Source organism: Leptosomus discolor, chromosome 24 (assembly GCF_034619465.1).
Source record: "Leptosomus discolor isolate bLepDis1 chromosome 24, bLepDis1.hap2, whole genome shotgun sequence".
Classification (NCBI taxonomy): Eukaryota; Metazoa; Chordata; class Aves; order Leptosomiformes; family Leptosomidae; genus Leptosomus; species Leptosomus discolor.
The window spans coordinates 8,139,293-8,155,145 of record NC_141414.1 but is presented as its reverse complement, the minus strand read 5'-3'; the positions used below and the strand labels follow the sequence as shown (position 1 = coordinate 8,155,145).

General features: G+C 69.8%; 1 protein-coding gene across 2 annotated transcripts; it reads left to right on the top strand.

Moving 5' to 3' along the window:
- MIDN (midnolin) lies at positions 1-12,526 on the top strand. 2 transcript variants are annotated; one of them, XM_086477651.1, is made up of 10 exons: positions 1-231; positions 266-442; positions 495-841; positions 876-1,119; positions 2,276-2,363; positions 2,665-2,727; positions 8,459-8,845; positions 9,371-9,503; positions 9,620-9,913; positions 12,264-12,526. In XM_086477651.1, the coding sequence occupies exons 4-10, from the start codon at positions 902-904 to the stop codon at positions 12,524-12,526; spliced, it is 1,446 nt and encodes a 481-aa protein (XP_086333777.1). In that variant the 5' UTR covers positions 1-231; positions 266-442; positions 495-841; positions 876-901. The 2 variants fall into 2 exon arrangements, with proteins under 2 accessions (XP_086333777.1, XP_086333778.1); XM_086477652.1 differs by lacking the exons at positions 1-231; positions 266-442; positions 495-841 and having other exon boundaries at positions 902-1,119; positions 8,459-8,824.
- The last annotated feature ends 3,327 nt before the right edge of the window (positions 12,527-15,853 follow it).

Below are 15,853 nucleotides of genomic sequence, written 5' to 3'. Positions count from 1 at the left end.
GGGGCGGGGGAGGGGGCGGGGCCGCGCGGCCGCGTGGGCGGGAGGAATCCGGCCGGGCCGCCCCTCCCTAACGAGCCACGTGGGGAGCCTGCTCCCGCTTCCTATTGGCTACCGTCGCGGATGTCTGAGCGCTGGGCGCGCTCCCATTGGCTGCGACCGCCGGAGGAGCCGGAGTGAATGAGGGCGAGGCCCCGCCCGCGGGACGTTGCTACATTGTAACTTCCCCCCGCCCGCTCCCACCCGCCCCCCCCCCACCCCCCCGGGTCGGCGCTTCCACGGCGGCGGCGGCGGCTGCCGGTTCGGCGGGTCCGGCCCTAAAAGAAAGGGGGGAGCGAAGCGTCCTCCGCGCCTCCCCGCCCCTCGCCGTGGCCTCCGGGCCCGCACCCCGCCCCCAGAAACCCCGCACAGAAAGAGCGAGCGGCGGAGAGGAGAAAGAAAGGAGGCAGCAGGCAGGGCGGGCAGGCAGCAGGCAGGGCAGGCAGCAGGCAGGGCAGGCAGCAGGCAGGGCGAGCAGGCAGCGCCGCTTCCACCGCCCCCCTCCCGCAGGCAGCCAGCGCCGCCTCCCCTCGCCAGCAGCCGGCGGAGCGGGAAGGAGAACGGGAGATTTATTTTTTTTATTTATATATATTTTTTATTTTTATTTTGCCTGGGCCGCGGAGGGCCCAGCCGGTGCCAGCCCGGCTCGGGGATCGCTCCCAGACCCTCCCCCCCGGGTTCCTCCCGGACCCCGCACGGAGGACTCACAGCGCAGCCGGAGTTCCCGTGGGTACCGCCGGAGCGTGCGGCGGAGCGGGCCCCGCTCCCTCCTTTGTCCGCTCCCTGCGCCCCCCACCTCCCCCCAACCCCGCCTCGGCGTCGCCCCCAGGCACCGACCGCCGCTTCCCCCCCCTCAGGTCAGCGGATGGACCCGCAGCCCGGCGCCAGGAGCTGCAGCCGCGGGGCTCCTGCCTGCGAGGTGGTCCCGAACGAGCCCCCCATGAACCTCTACATCAACACCACCACCGGGACCCGCTATGAGCTCTCCGTGCCCGCCGAGGAGACGGTGGAGGGGCTGAAGAGGCGGCTGTCCCAGCGGCTCAAGGTGCCCAAGGAGCGGCTGGCTCTGCTGCACAAAGAGAGGTAGGGCTCGGGGGGGGGCCCGCCGGGGTCCCCATCCCCCCCCGGCAGCGGGGCTGGGCGCGGGGGCGGCCCCCTCGCACCGGGCTCGGCACCGCACAAAGGCTCCCGCCCCCCTTCCCCCCTGCCTGGCCCCATTCCTCCGCGGGTCGGGGCGGGCAGAGCCGGGGGGGGGGGGGGGGGGGGGGGGAGCAGCCCGGGGGGCCGCGGGCGGGGGCGAGCCGGGGCGGAGGGAGAGAGGGAGGGAGGGAGAGGGGGGAGGCTCCGGGCCGTGCCGGGGACCGGAGCGCGGCCGCCGCCCCCTCGCTCGGCCCTTGCCGGGGCTCCTTTGTGGGCGGCGGGCCCCGGCCGTGCCCCGCGGGGGCCCTGCCCTTTGTTCTGGGCTCAACTTCGGCGGCGGCGCGGCTCGAGGCCCCCCCCCCCCACACACACACTTTTCCCTGAGCCCTCAGCGCTGGAAGGGCCGGGGGCGGCGGTGGAGGAGGGAGGTGTGTGTGTGGGGGGTGTCCTTTGTTTGCCAAGGGCCCGGTCCGAGGGGGCTGCGCAGCCCCCCCCGAGTGGGGCCGGGCTGGAGTAACTTGGGAGAGTCTCGCCCGGATCAGGGAAGGGGCGGGGGGGGGGGGGTCACCGCATACATCTGCCGGCACCTACGGGTCCGGGGGGGTGAGGGGGGGCCACGTCCCCCTGTGCTGCCTCCCCCACCCCACGCTGGTCCCACCTTCTCTCCCACCCCCCCATGGGCAGGTTTCCTGTGCCACGAAGCCCCACGGCCCCCCCAGCCCCGGCAGCGCCGGCTTTGCCCGATCGCTGTGGTAACCCCGGGGGGCCCCGTTTGCACCGTGCACGGAGCAGGGGGTACCCCAGCCCCGCGTGCTGCCCTCCCCCCCCCCCCCCCGCCCCCCCCCCCCCCGGGGTGCAGGGGACAGCTGGGCAAGGGGCAGCTGAGCAGCGGGATGGGGGGGTTCCCCTCCTGCCCATCAGATATTGGAAACACTTGGAGTGGGGGGTGCTTGAGGGGGTTCGGTCCCCTGGGAGCAGCCAGGCTTGCAGCTTGGTGTCCCCCCTCTTGTCCCCCCACGTCGGTGCGTGTTGCCGAGGCTGCTCTGACCTCGCTTTTGGCACCTTGTCTCTTCTCCCCCCTCCCCCCATCCCCCTCTAGTCGACTCAGTTCTGGAAAGCTGCAGGACCTGGGGGTCGTGGAAGGAAGCAAGCTGACGCTGGTGCCCACCGTGGAGGCCGGCTTGATGGTAAGAGGCCTTTCTTCCTGCTGCTCCCTCCCTCCCACTCGTCCCCATCTATTATTAAAGCTCCGGGCGAGGATGTGCTGGCAGCCCTGCGGCTCCGCTGCCCCAGCCCTCGCTGAGGAGGCAGCGCTGGGCTGGGCACAGCACCAGGTTTAATATTTCACCGCTTTCTCAGGGCTTGTGTAGAAATAGTGGAAGTGACATGTCATCCCTCCCCTCCTGCCGCACAGACGCCCCCTCCTTCTCTGCATTTGTAATGTTAATTCCCCCCCCTCTTTTTTTTTCTTCTTTTTTTTTTTTCCAGTCCCAGGCATCCAGGCCAGAGCAGTCGGTGATGCAAGCTCTGGAAAGCTTAACTGAAACTCAGGTGAGAGGCTCGATGCCGGGGCAGCGATAGAGACAAAGGGAGGCTCCGCGGGGCGGTGGGGGGGAAAGGCACTGCTGCGGCCGGGCTCCTCTTCCCCTCCCCAAAGGCTTTGGTGCTCGGTGCCTCGTTGAGGTGTTTCACCTTCAGAAGGGCTTGGGAGTGCTGAGGGTGGTGCCCGGGGCGGGCACCGTCACCCTGTGCAGCGCCGGGCGCAGGGAGGTCCCACGCTGCAGCCCAAACAAGCCGGGGAGGGCAGAGGCGCTGGGAGGTGAAGTGACTCACCCAAGGTCACGCAGCAGGTCGGTGGCGGAACTGGGCAGCCCAGGGCCCTGCCTGGGGGGTGTGGGGCTGCAGCCCCCCCGCCCCCAGCAGCCCCCCACCCCATGGAGCAGAGGCAGGGCTGCCCACCCGCCCCACAGCTGGTGCCGTGCATTGAGGGGGCGCTGGCAGGGCCATGCTGGGGCGCTCGTGGGGCCACTGGGCCATACTGGGGGCTTGTGGGGCTGCAAAGCCCAGCTTCTCCCGGCACCCAGAGGGCTCTTCCCCCTCTCCTTGGAGCCGTCCTTGGTGGGAGGGTGGGAATCGGCCGTGCCCGGGTGCTCCCGTTGTGCCTGCTCGGTGGCCTTGAGCTGGGGCGCCGGGTGTCGAGGAAGGGGGTGCAGGTGGGGGCGGGGTGGCGTTGGCGGGGGCCGCGTTTAGAATCGCTGTGAAGTTTCTTGGCGGCTGGTGGGGCGGCCTCCAGCGCGGGAGGTGTCATGGGTGGGGGGTCCCTCCGCCCGCGGCGTGGGGAGGGAGGAAGCGTTCCCAGGGCTGGGTGAGCCGCCGTGGGTGCGCGCGCAGCCGCCGGCCGCGAAGGTGGAATTTACCCCCAGCCGCGCAGGCCCCGGCTTCTTTGTTTTCAGTCTCTTTATTATTGCTGTTAAACTCTTTCCTTCCTTTCTGGGCGATGCTGCAGCTTGTTTTTTCGAAGGTGGTTTGGTTTTGGGGGGGGGGTTCTGGATGCTGCTTTTTTTTTTTTTTTTTCCCAACCTGCCTTGCTGAGTTTGGAGGAGGGGGCTGAGCCCCGCGCAGTGCCAGGGCTTGCCCAGGGCTGGACAGGGGGGCTTGGTGGGAGCATCGCTGTGCCCCCCGTGGGGACATGGCGAGGGCCAGAGCTGCCCTGGGTGTTGGGGGCCTTTGCTGACCCTCGGTGCCCTTGGCTGCCCGGGGTGACCTTGACTTTCGGCAGCTCGTTTAACCCCGTGTGGGCCAGGGGGGTGAGCTTGGACCAGGAGTCCTGTGCCAGATGCTGGCTCCTGCCTCTGCCTTCCCCTGCCAGGGTCCCCGTGGAGTCCGGTTTGCTCGCAGGGTGCTGCCCGTCCCAGTGGGGCACAGAGCTGTGGGAGGGGGCTGCTTCTGGCAGGGGTTGCACATTCCTCCTTTGGTGCTGCAGCCATTTCTGGTGGGGCTGTGTAGCTCCCCACTGGGGTGGGCAGCGAAGTGGGATGTACTGGGAGGAGGAGCAGCAGAGCCAAAGGAACCCCGTGGGGCTGCCCGGAGCAGGGGGGCTTGGGGCACCCCTTGTGTCTGTGGGGGCTTGTAATGCCTGGCGCGGCTCCCAGCGGGTGGGCGGCTGTGGTGCCTCCTGGCCAAGCACAGCAGAGGAGAGGCGGGTGGGCTACGGGCTGGTGGCCCACCGGGGCTGGTGGGTGCCTGGTTTTCCCCTGGAGGGTGGGCCGGGGGCCTGGCAGCCCAGGCGTGCCGCAGCGGGCGGGCGGCGCTGGCTGCGGGAAGCGGCTCCGCACCTCCCTGCCCACGGCAGGTTCCTCCCGGGTCGGTGATTCAGGAAGCCGGGGCTGTGCAGGAGGAACTGCCAGCACCTGGGGGGGCGGAGGGGGGGGGCAGGAAACCACTCCTCTCATTCATGCTTTGCTCGGCTCTGCCTGCGTCACGCATCCTCCGGCAGCGCGGGGAGAGCTGCGCCGGCTTCCTCTGGGGGCGGCTGGGGGGGGGGGCCGGGGCGCTGCCACCCCCTCCCTGCCCAGGTGCCTTTGGGGAAGTGGCTGTTGGGGGACGCTGAGCCCCACGGGGTCTTCCTGGAAGGGTTCGTCGTGCTTCCTTCCGCCGGGCACGCTCGACGGCTGCCCCCGCTTTCCAGGGAGCCGTGCCCACGGCCCCGGCGCGGCGAGCGGGCAGCTGGCGGCGGATCTGGCAGCCTCGGCTCTTCCTTCCCCCCCCCAGTCCCTCTGCCCGCTTGCGGAGCGCTGGGGGGGATGGTGTGAGGTGTGGGGATGACAGGGACGCATCCTGCCCAGCCGGCCCAGCTCTCCCAGAGCCGGAGGCTGCAGCCAGAGGAATGTGGCCGAGGGGCTCTGGCCCGCTGCCCTCCTTGGCACGGAGAACTCCCCCGGCAGCGGCGCAAGCGTCGGGGCGGTGGGACCCGGCTGTCGGCCGCAGCTGCGCCCGGCTGGAGAGCCTGCAGGGGCTGGGGGGGCATTTCCTGCTCCCCCCTCCTCGTCCTCGCTCTGGGCTGGCCTTTCCCCTCCGGATCTGCCAGGAACCGAAGCGAACCGAAGCGGGAGAGCTCGCCTGCGGTTTCGTGGGGGTGCTGCCCTGCCTGCTCGGGGCAGGGGCTGTCAGGGGGGCAGCTCCCGTTCTCCACCGGCCCAGGGTGGGGGGCCCTGAGGGTGCCTGGGGCTGGGGGCCGGGGTGACGTGGGGCCAGGCGTTGGAGCGAGGCGGGAATGCGGCGTTCTCTGAGTCATCAGCGTTTCTGAGAAGCAGCTGGGAGACACTTGCTCCATCCCTGCGGGCCCTGAGCCTGGTGCGGTGCAGCCAGATCCCCTCCCAGGGCTTGGCAGGGTCTCAGGGGACCCCTGGGCACGGGGGGCTTTGGGGGGCCCAGTGGCCCCCAGACCCCTTATCGGGGCTGTCTCAGCCCTTGTGGCAGAGCTGGCTGGGAGGGACAGGGTCCTCCCCGGGCGGCCGTGGGCGGCCGAGCAGGCGGCTGGGTGGGACGTGTTTGCATTGGAGCGGCCGGGTTTCGCCGGGGGGGTTGGCAGCGGCGTGGGGGCGGGTGCTGGGAGCCCCGGAGCTCTGCTCCCGCCGGGCCGGCCGCCCTGCCCGGGGTGCTGCAGGGACTGAGCCGGCTCAGCGCCACGGCCGAGCCCTGGGGTGCAGGGGAATGGCGGGGGGAGGCCATGGGACCCCCGTGCCGGGGGAAGAAGGGGTTATTTTTGGTGTCGCTGAGAAGCGCCCAGCAGCACGGGCTTGGCGTGGGTTTGGGGTGCTCTGGTTTCTCCTGACGCTGGCGAGGGGTCAGGCAGGGCGCAGGCAGGGTGCAGGCAGGTGTGAGTCAGATGGAGCGGGGAGGCGGCCTCGGGTGCCGGCTGACGTCAGGGGGCCCCGGGGAGGTGTGTGGGGCTCCCCCGGGTAGACCTCGGTACGGAGCGAGGGCAGCCGGGGTTGCTGGAGGGTGGCCGTGGCTGGTGTGGGTGCTCCTGCCCTGGCTGCCCCCCACTGTGTGTGGGATGGGGCCAGGAGGGCCATGAAAAGACCCTGCTCTCTGCTCAGGGTCTTGGTGTGGGGAAGGATGGGGACATGCCCTGCCTGTCCTGGGGACAGGGGGTGGGCTCTGCTGGGTGGCAGGAGGGGGCCAAACCCCTTCCCTGAGCCGTAGTCCCAGCACCCCAGCTGAGAGAGCAGTGTGCAAACCCACTTAGGTGGTCTCTGGGGTCCCTGCGATTGTGTGCCGTGGGAAACATCCCACCTACGCTGGCTCGAGAGGTGGTCCAGCAGCCGTGGGGGGCTGTGGGCAGTGCCGCCTGCTGCGGCCTGCCCTGGCACCGCTGCCCGCGGGGGGGCTCCGTGCAGGAGTCCCGACGGCTGCGCCGGTGATGCTGGAGAGGCTGTTGTGGCTGGAACTGGGGCGGTGGCGACCGAGTGGTGGGGACGCGGCTGCGGGCGGGGAAACCGAGGCAGAGCCTGAGCCGTGGGGCAGGACGGGGGCCGGGGTGACGCTTTCCTGCGGCCAGGTGCTATGTGCATGCCACACGCGTGTGCGCACACATGCCCCTGCGCACGCTCGCCGTCCTCTCCCGCCCCCTCGCCCCGTAACCTCCGTGTCCAGAGCTGCAGTGTCTCCTTCACGCCCACCTCTTCCTCTGCAGCCTCCGCCTGACATGCTCGGGGCTTTGCTGCTGGTATTTTTAAAGCTGCTTTTCCCACGGCTTCTCAGAACCGGCCTCCGCTGGAACGGGGCGCGGGGGAGCCAGGACGGGGCTGGGGGGGGGGGGGAGGCTGTGGCTCTGCAGAGGTGCCGGCCTTTGGCCGGGGTGGGGCGGGCGGTGGGGGCTGCCAAGGAGGGGGGGTGGGTGATGGGGGAAGCGCAGCCCTGCGGGCCCGCTGGGGACCCCTCGCCTCTGTCCTGCGGCGGGTGACGGCTGCGCCCCGAAGGTGCCGGTGGGGGTGTGGGTGGGTGACGTCTGCGGTGCACGGCGCTGCACGTGACGGGCTGGGAAAGCCAGTCCTTGCTGTGCCCTAGAATAGCTCGGCTGGGGAGGGGGGGGGCGGCGGCGGTGGCGTCATCCCCATTAGCTGTGACCCGGTGTCCTGCCCACAGCCCTGCCTGTGCGTGAGCCCGCGCCCTTCAGCCGGCCGGGCTGGCGGGGGCGAGAGGCACAAACCCCTACCCCCACCCAGCAGCATGCGGAGGGGGGGGCACCACGGCGGGGGGGAGGGTATCGCAGCTGCCCCAGCTTCCCCCCACCACCACCTTCAGGAAGGTGGGGGGATGCTCAGCAGAGCTGCGGGGGGCTCCCCTGTTCTCTGGCACAGATGGCAAATGATTTATGCGTCGGGGGGGGGGCTGAGTGGTGGGCTGGGGGGTGGGGGGGAGCAGCAGGTGTTGGGGATTGGGGGACACCCCCCCCCCGACCTGGGCAGGGTCAGGTCCCTGCTCTTCTCTCCGCGCTGCAGCTGCTCCATCACCTGCCTGTGCCGGAGGCCGCCGGGGTGGGCAGGGGCAGATCCTGCCTGTGCAGCCGCTCCCCCCCCCCACACACCCCCCGCCCCCCCTGAGGGCTGCTTTTGGGGGCGGGGGCTGCACTTTCCTGCCCGATAGTCCCAAGCCCTTGCAGTGGGCACGTCAGGGACCCAGCGAGTCCCACCGACCCCCTCCCCATCCTCCCAGCAAGGCAGCTTGCTCCCTGTGCTGGGAGGGGGGTAGCCCCCCCCCCGCACCCCCTCCGTGCTGGCACTGGGCTGGCCGGAGGAGCAGCGCTGGCCCCGGGGGTGGGTGTTGCAGCTGCACGGCAGCCCCGGCTGCGGCCCCTGCCTGTCCCTGCCCGCCGGGCGCTGGCAGGAGCACCGCGGCTGCGGAGGGTTCACCGCCGGGGAGGGCGGGCAGGCAGGGCACGGCCGTTTTGTGCTGGGAGAGAAAGGGCGGGGAGGGCAGGAGGGAGAAAAATAACCCCCCGGCGCTGTCAGCTGATGGAGCTGGCACCGGGCTGGGGTCGCGCGGGGACGATGGCCGGGCTCGCCTGCCTGCCTGGCACGGCCGAGGCCCCGAGAAAGGGCTGCGGGGAAGGGGTCGCCCCTTCGCTGCCCTAATGACCCGTCCCTGCGGCCGCGTGGCCCTGGCAAAACCTGCGGGGACAACCGCCACCCCCTCGCTCCGCGCCGTGGCAGGGGGTCCGCGTGGTGGGCTCGCCGCGCGCCGGGGCTGACGGGGGTCTCTTTCTCTCTCTCTGCAGGTCAACGACTTCTTGTCAGGACGGTCCCCGCTGACCCTGGCCCTGCGGGTGGGCGACCATATGATGTTCGTGCAGCTCCAGCTGGCAGCGCAGCAGAGCAGCGGGCAGCTCCAGCACCGGCACGTCATCGCCAGCCGGGGCGAGGCGGGGGCCGCCGCCAGCCCCCACTGCCGGACGCTGCACGGCAGCGCCGGCTCCGGCTTCACCCGCATCCCCGTGGTGCCCGCGTGCCAGCAGAGCCCGGCCCCCAGCCCCGCGCCCGCCGCGCCGGCTGCCCCCATGTACTGTAACGCCCCCCACCCCGCTCCCGTCACCGCCGGGATGTTCCGGTCGCACGGGGCCAGCGCGCAGACGGTGAACAGCAGCGTGGTCTCCTCCTGCTCAGAGGTGAGTTGGGGCCTGGGGGGGGGGGCTCCCGGTGCCTTTGGGGCAGGGGGGCAAAGCCGTGCGCTTCCCAGCCCTGCTGTGGCGATGCCCTTCCCTGCCTCGGTTTCCCCACGCATGGAGCAAGGGTGTTCCCCTGCCTGGCTTGCAAAATCCCCCCAGGTCCCAGGGAGGGGCTCGGGGACGGGTGTAATCCTGCTCGTTTTCAGACCCTGCCTGTCCCCACGGCCGGGCAGGAGCTGCCTGCCAGCGCTCGCTGCTGCTGCTTCGCTTTCCCCTGCCAGGACTCCCAGGGCTGGGGATGCCAACACGCAGAAGGGTGGGACAGCCACGGTTCCTTGTGTCCCAGTAAAACTGGGGCTGGTGGTGCCTGCTGGATGCTGCTCCCTGCCTGGGGCGTCTCCTGGCCTGACCCAGCTGTTTGGGGGGGGCAGAAGGGCTGGAGCAGGGCTGCGTGCCCCCCGCCCCGGTGCCTCTGCACGCCTGGGTCCCCTGCCCAGAGGCTGATCCTGCGTCTCTCCCACCCAGGTGGACTGCGGCACCCGCAGCAGCAGCTCCCCGGGCGGCAGTCCTGCCCCCACGGCCCGATCCCGCAAACCCGGTGCGGTCATCGAGAGCTTCGTCAACCACGCGCCTGGGGTCTTCTCAGGGACCTTCTCCGGTAGGTGACGCTGAGCCTCCCCGGGGGCTGCGACAGAGTTGAGGGGGGGTTGGGCGATGTGGGTCTGGTGGGGGCTGCTCACCTCACCCTCACCTCCCCATCCCTCCCCCGCGCAGGCACTTTGCACCCCAACTGCCAGGACAGCAGCGGGCGGCCGCGGCGGGACATCGGCACCATCCTGCAGATCCTGAACGACCTCCTCAGCGCCACGCGACACTACCAGGGCATGCCCCAGTCCCTGACGCAGCTCCGCTGCCAGACGCAGTTCTCCTCCTCCTCCTCCTCGCCCCCCGCCTCCCCGGACCTCGCCACCAAAACTACCTCAGAGCCGCTGCCAGCGGCCGCGGCATCCCCGCCCCTGCACCCCGTCGTCCAGTGCCAAAGCCAGATCCGGATGTGCAAGCCCAGTGGTAAGCCCGGGGGGGGCACACACACACACGCTGCTGCGCCCCGGGGTCACCTCGACCAGCCGCCGCGGTGGTGCCGGGGCTCTGGTGGGAGCTGGGACTGGGGTTTGGCTTTGGCACCCTCGGTCCGTCACGTCGCCCCTGGGTCTGTAGTGGTTTGCGGCCAGGATGGGCAGAGAGCGGCTGGGGAGCCCCTGCCAGCCCCCCCTGGCCGGAGCTGACCCCCCTGTTTAGCACGGGATCGCTCCCCGCAGGGCCCGATGCTGGAGCCACTTAAACCTTTGGGGTTTAAATATTTTTTTTCCCCGTAACGACCGGCCGCTCGCTGCTCCTCGCAGAGCTGAGCGTGCTGGAGCGGGCACGGGCACCCCAGGGCTCTGCCCCGCGCCTGCCTGCAGCAGAGGGGGCTGGCAGGCAGGCTGGGGCTGGGGCCAGCCAATCCCCCCTGCAGCCGGGAGGGCTCGGAGTGATTGACAGGTGTCAGTCAGGGTGGTGGGTTTTGCAGGGTCTGCTGTGGGGCAAAGGTTTGCCCTTGCCTGACCCTGCAGGGGTGGGGGACAGCCAGTGCCCCCAGGGACCTGGGGAAGGTCCCCCCCACCCCTGCCCTGCTCGGGGCCCATTGGGGGGGGCGGGGGGGGGGGGGGGGCGCTGGCGGCACATGGCCAGGGCCAAGCAGCTGCAGTGTCCCCGTCCCTGTCCCCACTCCCCTGGGAGCTCTGGGCCTCTCCCTGCTGCGTGGGTGGAGGTTTTGGGGACACACACACACACACACACACGACACCCAGACTCCAGCTCCTCACCCACTGCTCCGTTTGCAAACCCACCGCCCAGGGCGGGGGAGTAAAAGTGGGGTTGAGGGGGGCACAAACCCCTACGAGGGCACGGTGGGTGGCTCCCGCAGCCCCCCGGGCGGTTGCGGGGTGCACACCTGCACGCCCCGAGGCCGGAAGGCACCCGGAGGCGCCCGCCCTGGCCCCCCCCCCGCGATTTGCTTAGAGAAAAGAAGTGAAACCGCCGGTGCCAGCCGGGGGGGGGCGAGGGGCTCGCCCTCCCCTCTGGGTTTTCTCTTCTCTCCCGGCTGAATGGGGTCCGGGCCCCCCCTGGGGTGGCTCTGTGCTGGCCCCCAGCCCTCGGTGACGTGGCCCGGCTGACCCCCGCCCCCCACCCCCCCGCAGGGCTTCCCGGGGCCACCTGCGCCTCAAGGCCGGGTGCGTTGGTGGGGGGGAAACCTGTCCCCCCACCTCCAGTGTGAGGAATCCTGGTCTCACCCCGCTCGGCCTGAGCCCCCCCTCGGCCCCTTTGCTCTCTCTTGTACTGGTGTGAAATTCCCAGCAAGGGGGAGAGACACCCCCGAACCTCCCACGAGCCCCCCGCACCGGCATCCAGCCCTGGTGGCATTTGTGCCAGGGCCACCAGCGTGGCTCTGCTCCGTGCCAGGACTCCTTCTCCCTGCTCTGCTGCGGGGGGGAGGGTCTTTCCTTGGGTTTCCAGGGGGGCTGTCCCCCTGTGCTCTGCTCTGTGTCCCCGTTTTGGGTGTGTGTTCCCACCCACAGTCTGGAGGGTGATGCTGGAGCATCCACGGCATTGGGGGGGGGGGGGTCCCAGTGAGGCTGTGCCAGGGGCCGTGGCTGAGCAGGGCTGCCCCACTGCATTTGGGGTGGCCATGGTGGGCTCTGTCCTGGCCCCCCTGGCCTTTCAGCCAGGGAGCTGTGGCGACTTGTGGGGCACGCTGTGCCCTGAGGTCTGAGCTGCCTTTTGGACATGGGGCCGGACCCACCGGGTTCCTGGGGGGCCGATGGTGCAGCTGCATCCCTGGCCTGGTGTGGCTGCGTGGGGGAAACTGAGGCAGGAGGGAAGCAGAGCCGCTCCATCCCTTTCGTGTGGCTTCGCCGTGTCCCCGTGTGTCCCGAGTCTCTCCCAGCCGCTGCAGACGGGGATTCGGTGCTCCCAGCCCCCCGCCCTCTCCCACCACAGCCGCTCTCCCGGCCAAGTTTGTTCTGGAGCGGGATCCCTTTTTTTCCCCCCTCTTTCCCCAGCGCTGGAGCCCACGTCTGGAGCTTCAATTGTTCGTCCTCCCACATGCCGCAGCGGGGCCAGGCCCGCACCGGCTGCCGTGCCGCGGCGGAGGGGGCGGCCGGGCTGGTGCCGCTTCTCCCTCACCGGGGCGGGGGGGAAATGCCCCCGCTTTGGCACAGCGCCGCGGAAAGGGGCTTCTCTCCCCAGCCCCGCTGCTGGTGGGGAACCCCGGGTTGGGGGGGGGGGGGGGGGGGGGCGTCTGCGCATCCGTGCTGCGGAAGGGCAAGGGCAAGCCCCCCCCCACCCCCGTGACCCTCCGCCACCGTTGCCGTTGCAGGGGACCGCTTGCGGCAGACGGAGAACCGGGCGACGCGCTGCAAGGTGGAGCGGCTGCAGCTGCTGATGCAGCAGAAGCGGCTGCGCCGGAAGGCTCGCCGGGACGCCCGAGCCCCCTACCACTGGCTGCCGAACCGCAAGTCCAGCCGGACCAACAGCAACAGCAGCGTCTCCAGCGAGGGCAGCCTGGACCTGGACTTCGAGGACTCGGTGTGGAAGCCCGAGGTCAAGGCGGACATGAAATCCGAGTTTGTCGTAGCATAGAGCCGTGCCCGGGAGGGGGTCCCCGGGGCCGCGGACTCTTGGCCGGGGTTGGGGTGGGCCCCGCTCCCGCCGCCCCGGCTGGCGGTGGTGTCATTTCTGTTGTCATGGGCCAGATCTCCTCTAGATTTGCCATCTCCTGCGACCGGACACCTCGGGGCTGACCCTGCTTGTGCCGGGGGAAGCGTTTTGGGGGGTGGGGGGGTGGGGGTGGGGGGGGTGGCTGAGGCAGCCTCGTGCACCCCCCTCCCCGGTCTGGTTGGGTTTGGGGAGATGGCGGGGGGGAGCAGGCAGGAGCTGCCAGCCCCCTCCAGCATCTTCCCCGGCCGGGAGCGGGGGGATCCCTGGGGGATATCGAAGCTGCTGCTTTGCTGTGAAGAGGGGAGCAGCGGGGAGGGCTGCAGCCCCCCCCACCGCGTGTCCCCTCCCCGGTGCAGGCAGGAGGAGATGAAGTCTCTTTCGGAGGTGCTGGGGCCCCCCCGGGTTTGGGGGCCGTTTGTTTTCCTTCCCTTCTATATGTAGCATTGCTCGGCTGCGGGGCTGGGACCCCCCCGGGCGGCTGGGGGGGACACGCGTGTGCCTGGGTGCCGCCGGCCCCGCTGCCGCAGCCCGGGGGGGGGGAGGGGGGGGGGGCGGGTGTTGTTTTGGGGTGGGTTTTAATTTTTTGTTTTTGGAGGGAAAAGAAATGGCGCCTTCCCTCCGCGGCTGAGACCAACTTCCGAGTCGCTGGACTCCTTCCCACCCGCCTCTTGGTTGGTTGGATTTTCTTTTTTAAGTTAAGAAAGGAGAAGAAGAAAAAAAAAAAAACCTATTAAAAAAAATAATGAATAAACAAACCCAGTACTCGGTCATGGCTGTCCGCAAGCCGTGGGGCTAATATTTATAGACATTAATTACCCGACTGAGCCAATACTGACATAGTCTTGCATAGGCCGTAGAAATCCTTTTTCTTGTCCGACTTTGATTTTTTTCGTCAGGAGATCTGTGCAAATAGAGAACCCATGTGATGTGTTTTTTGTCTGTAAAAGTCTTTTTTTGTGTGTTTCGGGGAGGGGGGGGCGGGGGGGGAGAGCGAGGCTTTCGGTCTTTAATATTTTATTTTTTATTTTTGAAATAAATTTGGGCAGTCTGAATGCAACCGTGCCTGCCGTCGCCGTCCGTGTCGGGGTGGGGGACAGCCGGGCACCGCGTCCTCCCGCGTGCAGCACCTTGGAGTCGTGAACCTCCGTGCACACACGGCCCTGTGCGTGTTCAGCACTGGGTGTACATGTGTGCACATGCCTGTGCACACATGTGGCCATGCGTGTCTTTGGCTCTGCACGTCCGTACATGCCCACAGGCCCCGCACATCCCCTCAGCCCTGCCCACACGTGCACACACGTGCACACAGCCATGCATAGGTACACAGGCGTGTGCCTGGCTGTGCCCACGTACGAGTGGGCACCCACCCTGTGGGAGGAGACCCCAAAGTGCGGGGGGGAGGTGATGGAGCTGCTCTGTCCTCCCAGGACGAGGGAGCAGGGCTGGGGACCCGGGGCTTGGATCACGTCACCCTGGGCACCCTCCTCTGCTGGGCACTGGACCCCGGCCCGCGGGGCTCGCCCGATGGGGTGAACCCGCTCCCCTGCCCCCGGCTGCGCCGACGGGCTCTGCCACTGCCCTGAGGAGCGGGGCCGGTTCCACCAGCCAGGCCAGCCGTGGGTGCTGCCACCCTCCCTCCCGTGCCGGCCTCACCGGCCCTTCTGCGTCACGGCGGGGTGGCCATGGGCTGGGGCGGAGGGCTTGGTGGCCAGTAACCCGCTGCCACCCCAACGCCTCGGTTCAATCTCCAGGGCCCAGCCCAGCTGTGCCTCAGTTTCCCCACCTGCAGCTGCAGGTTTATTCCCCCGTGGCTTTTCCCCACCCTGGGGAAAGGGGGCCGGGATGGGGACGGCCCTGGGGACGTGTGTCAGTGCCATCCACCCGTGGGGGCCCCCTTCCCCCGGCCCCCTCGGCTACTGGGGGAGAGGCCTCTGGGAAGAAAGTGTGGGGGCCCGTGGGGCTCTCGGTATTGGTGGCTGCGTGGTGCCACAGCTGGGGGGCACTGGGCTGGAGCGACAGGGATGTGGTGACACAGTGGGCACCGGCACCCCCAGGTCCCCCCGGCACACGCACAGGGGGGTGGCTGAAGCCTGGCCCCAGGGGAGCGGGGTGCTGAGCTGCAGGGCTGCTCTTCGGGGAGGGGGCAGGAGTGGCTGCCCGTGTCCCCTGCACCCTGTGCGTGTCCCCTCGGCCACATCCCCGTCCCTGCACCCCAGGGACTTGCGGGGGCGAAGCCAGGGATGGGTGGACAATCCAGAGCCCCACGGGGGACCCAGCGCCCCACGGACGGGACGGGATCGCCCAGCTGGGGCTGGGGGCTCTTCCCGTGGAGGAACACCCGGGTGGGGGTCCTGCCGTGGGGCTGGGGGGGGCCTCGCCGGACCCCGAGCTCCCGGGGGTGGCCGAGCGCCGGAGGAAGCCAAGGCCTGGAGAGGAAGTGGCTCAGGTTCCTGCGGTGACATGTGCCGCACCGGGCGTCCCGCTGCCAGCGCCCCGCTTTGACGTCATTTCGGGTAGAGCGAGCCCCGGGCAGCCCCCCCCGACACCCCCGGCCCGCGCCGCTCGCGCCAAATTTGGCAACGGGAAGAGAAGCCGCGGCGGGAGCGAACGGCGGAGCCTTTTAAGGCAATGGCTGCCTGGCTGGGCACACGCGGGGGACACGCGTGCACGTGGGCCACGCTCCCGCCCGGCTGCTCGTGTGCACACGCGTGTGCGCAGAGGGACGCACGCAGGGACACACGCAAACAGCCACGCTGTGGGGGGTGCCCTGGGGACCCCGACACCCCCCCAAGCCCAGCCCGGGGGTCCCGAGGTCGGCTCCTGTCCCTGTGGCCTCAGCTCAGGGTCTGGGGGGCCCCGGGGGAACTGGGGGAGCAGTGGGGACGGTGGGTGCTGCAGGGCCAGCGGCCTGGGGTGTGAGCTGTGCGTGGGACAGGCCTGGCTCCAAAGCACGGCACGGCATGGCACGGCGTGGCATTGCACGGCACGGCGTGGCATTGCATGGCACAGCACAGCATTGTGTGGCACGGCATGGCATGGCACGGCACAGCATGGCATGGCACAGCACAGCACGGCACGGCACGGCACGGCATGGCACGGCACAGCATGGCATTGCACGGCACAGCACAGCATTGTGTGGCACAGCATGGCATGGCACGGCACAGCATGGCATGGCACGGCACAGCACGGCGTGGCATTGCACAGCACAGTGTGGCATTGCATGGCACAGCACAGCATTGTGTGGCACGG

Coding starts and splice junctions, on each gene's coding strand:
- MIDN (XM_086477651.1), top strand. CDS start 902: ATGGACCCGCAGCCCGGCGCCAGGAGCTGCAGCCGCGGGGCTCCTGCC. Junction 1,120..2,275: donor GCTCTGCTGCACAAAGAGAG/GTAGGGCTCGGG, acceptor ATCCCCCTCTAG/TCGACTCAGTTCTGGAAAGC. Junction 8,846..9,370: donor TGGTCTCCTCCTGCTCAGAG/GTGAGTTGGGGC, acceptor TCTCCCACCCAG/GTGGACTGCGGCACCCGCAG.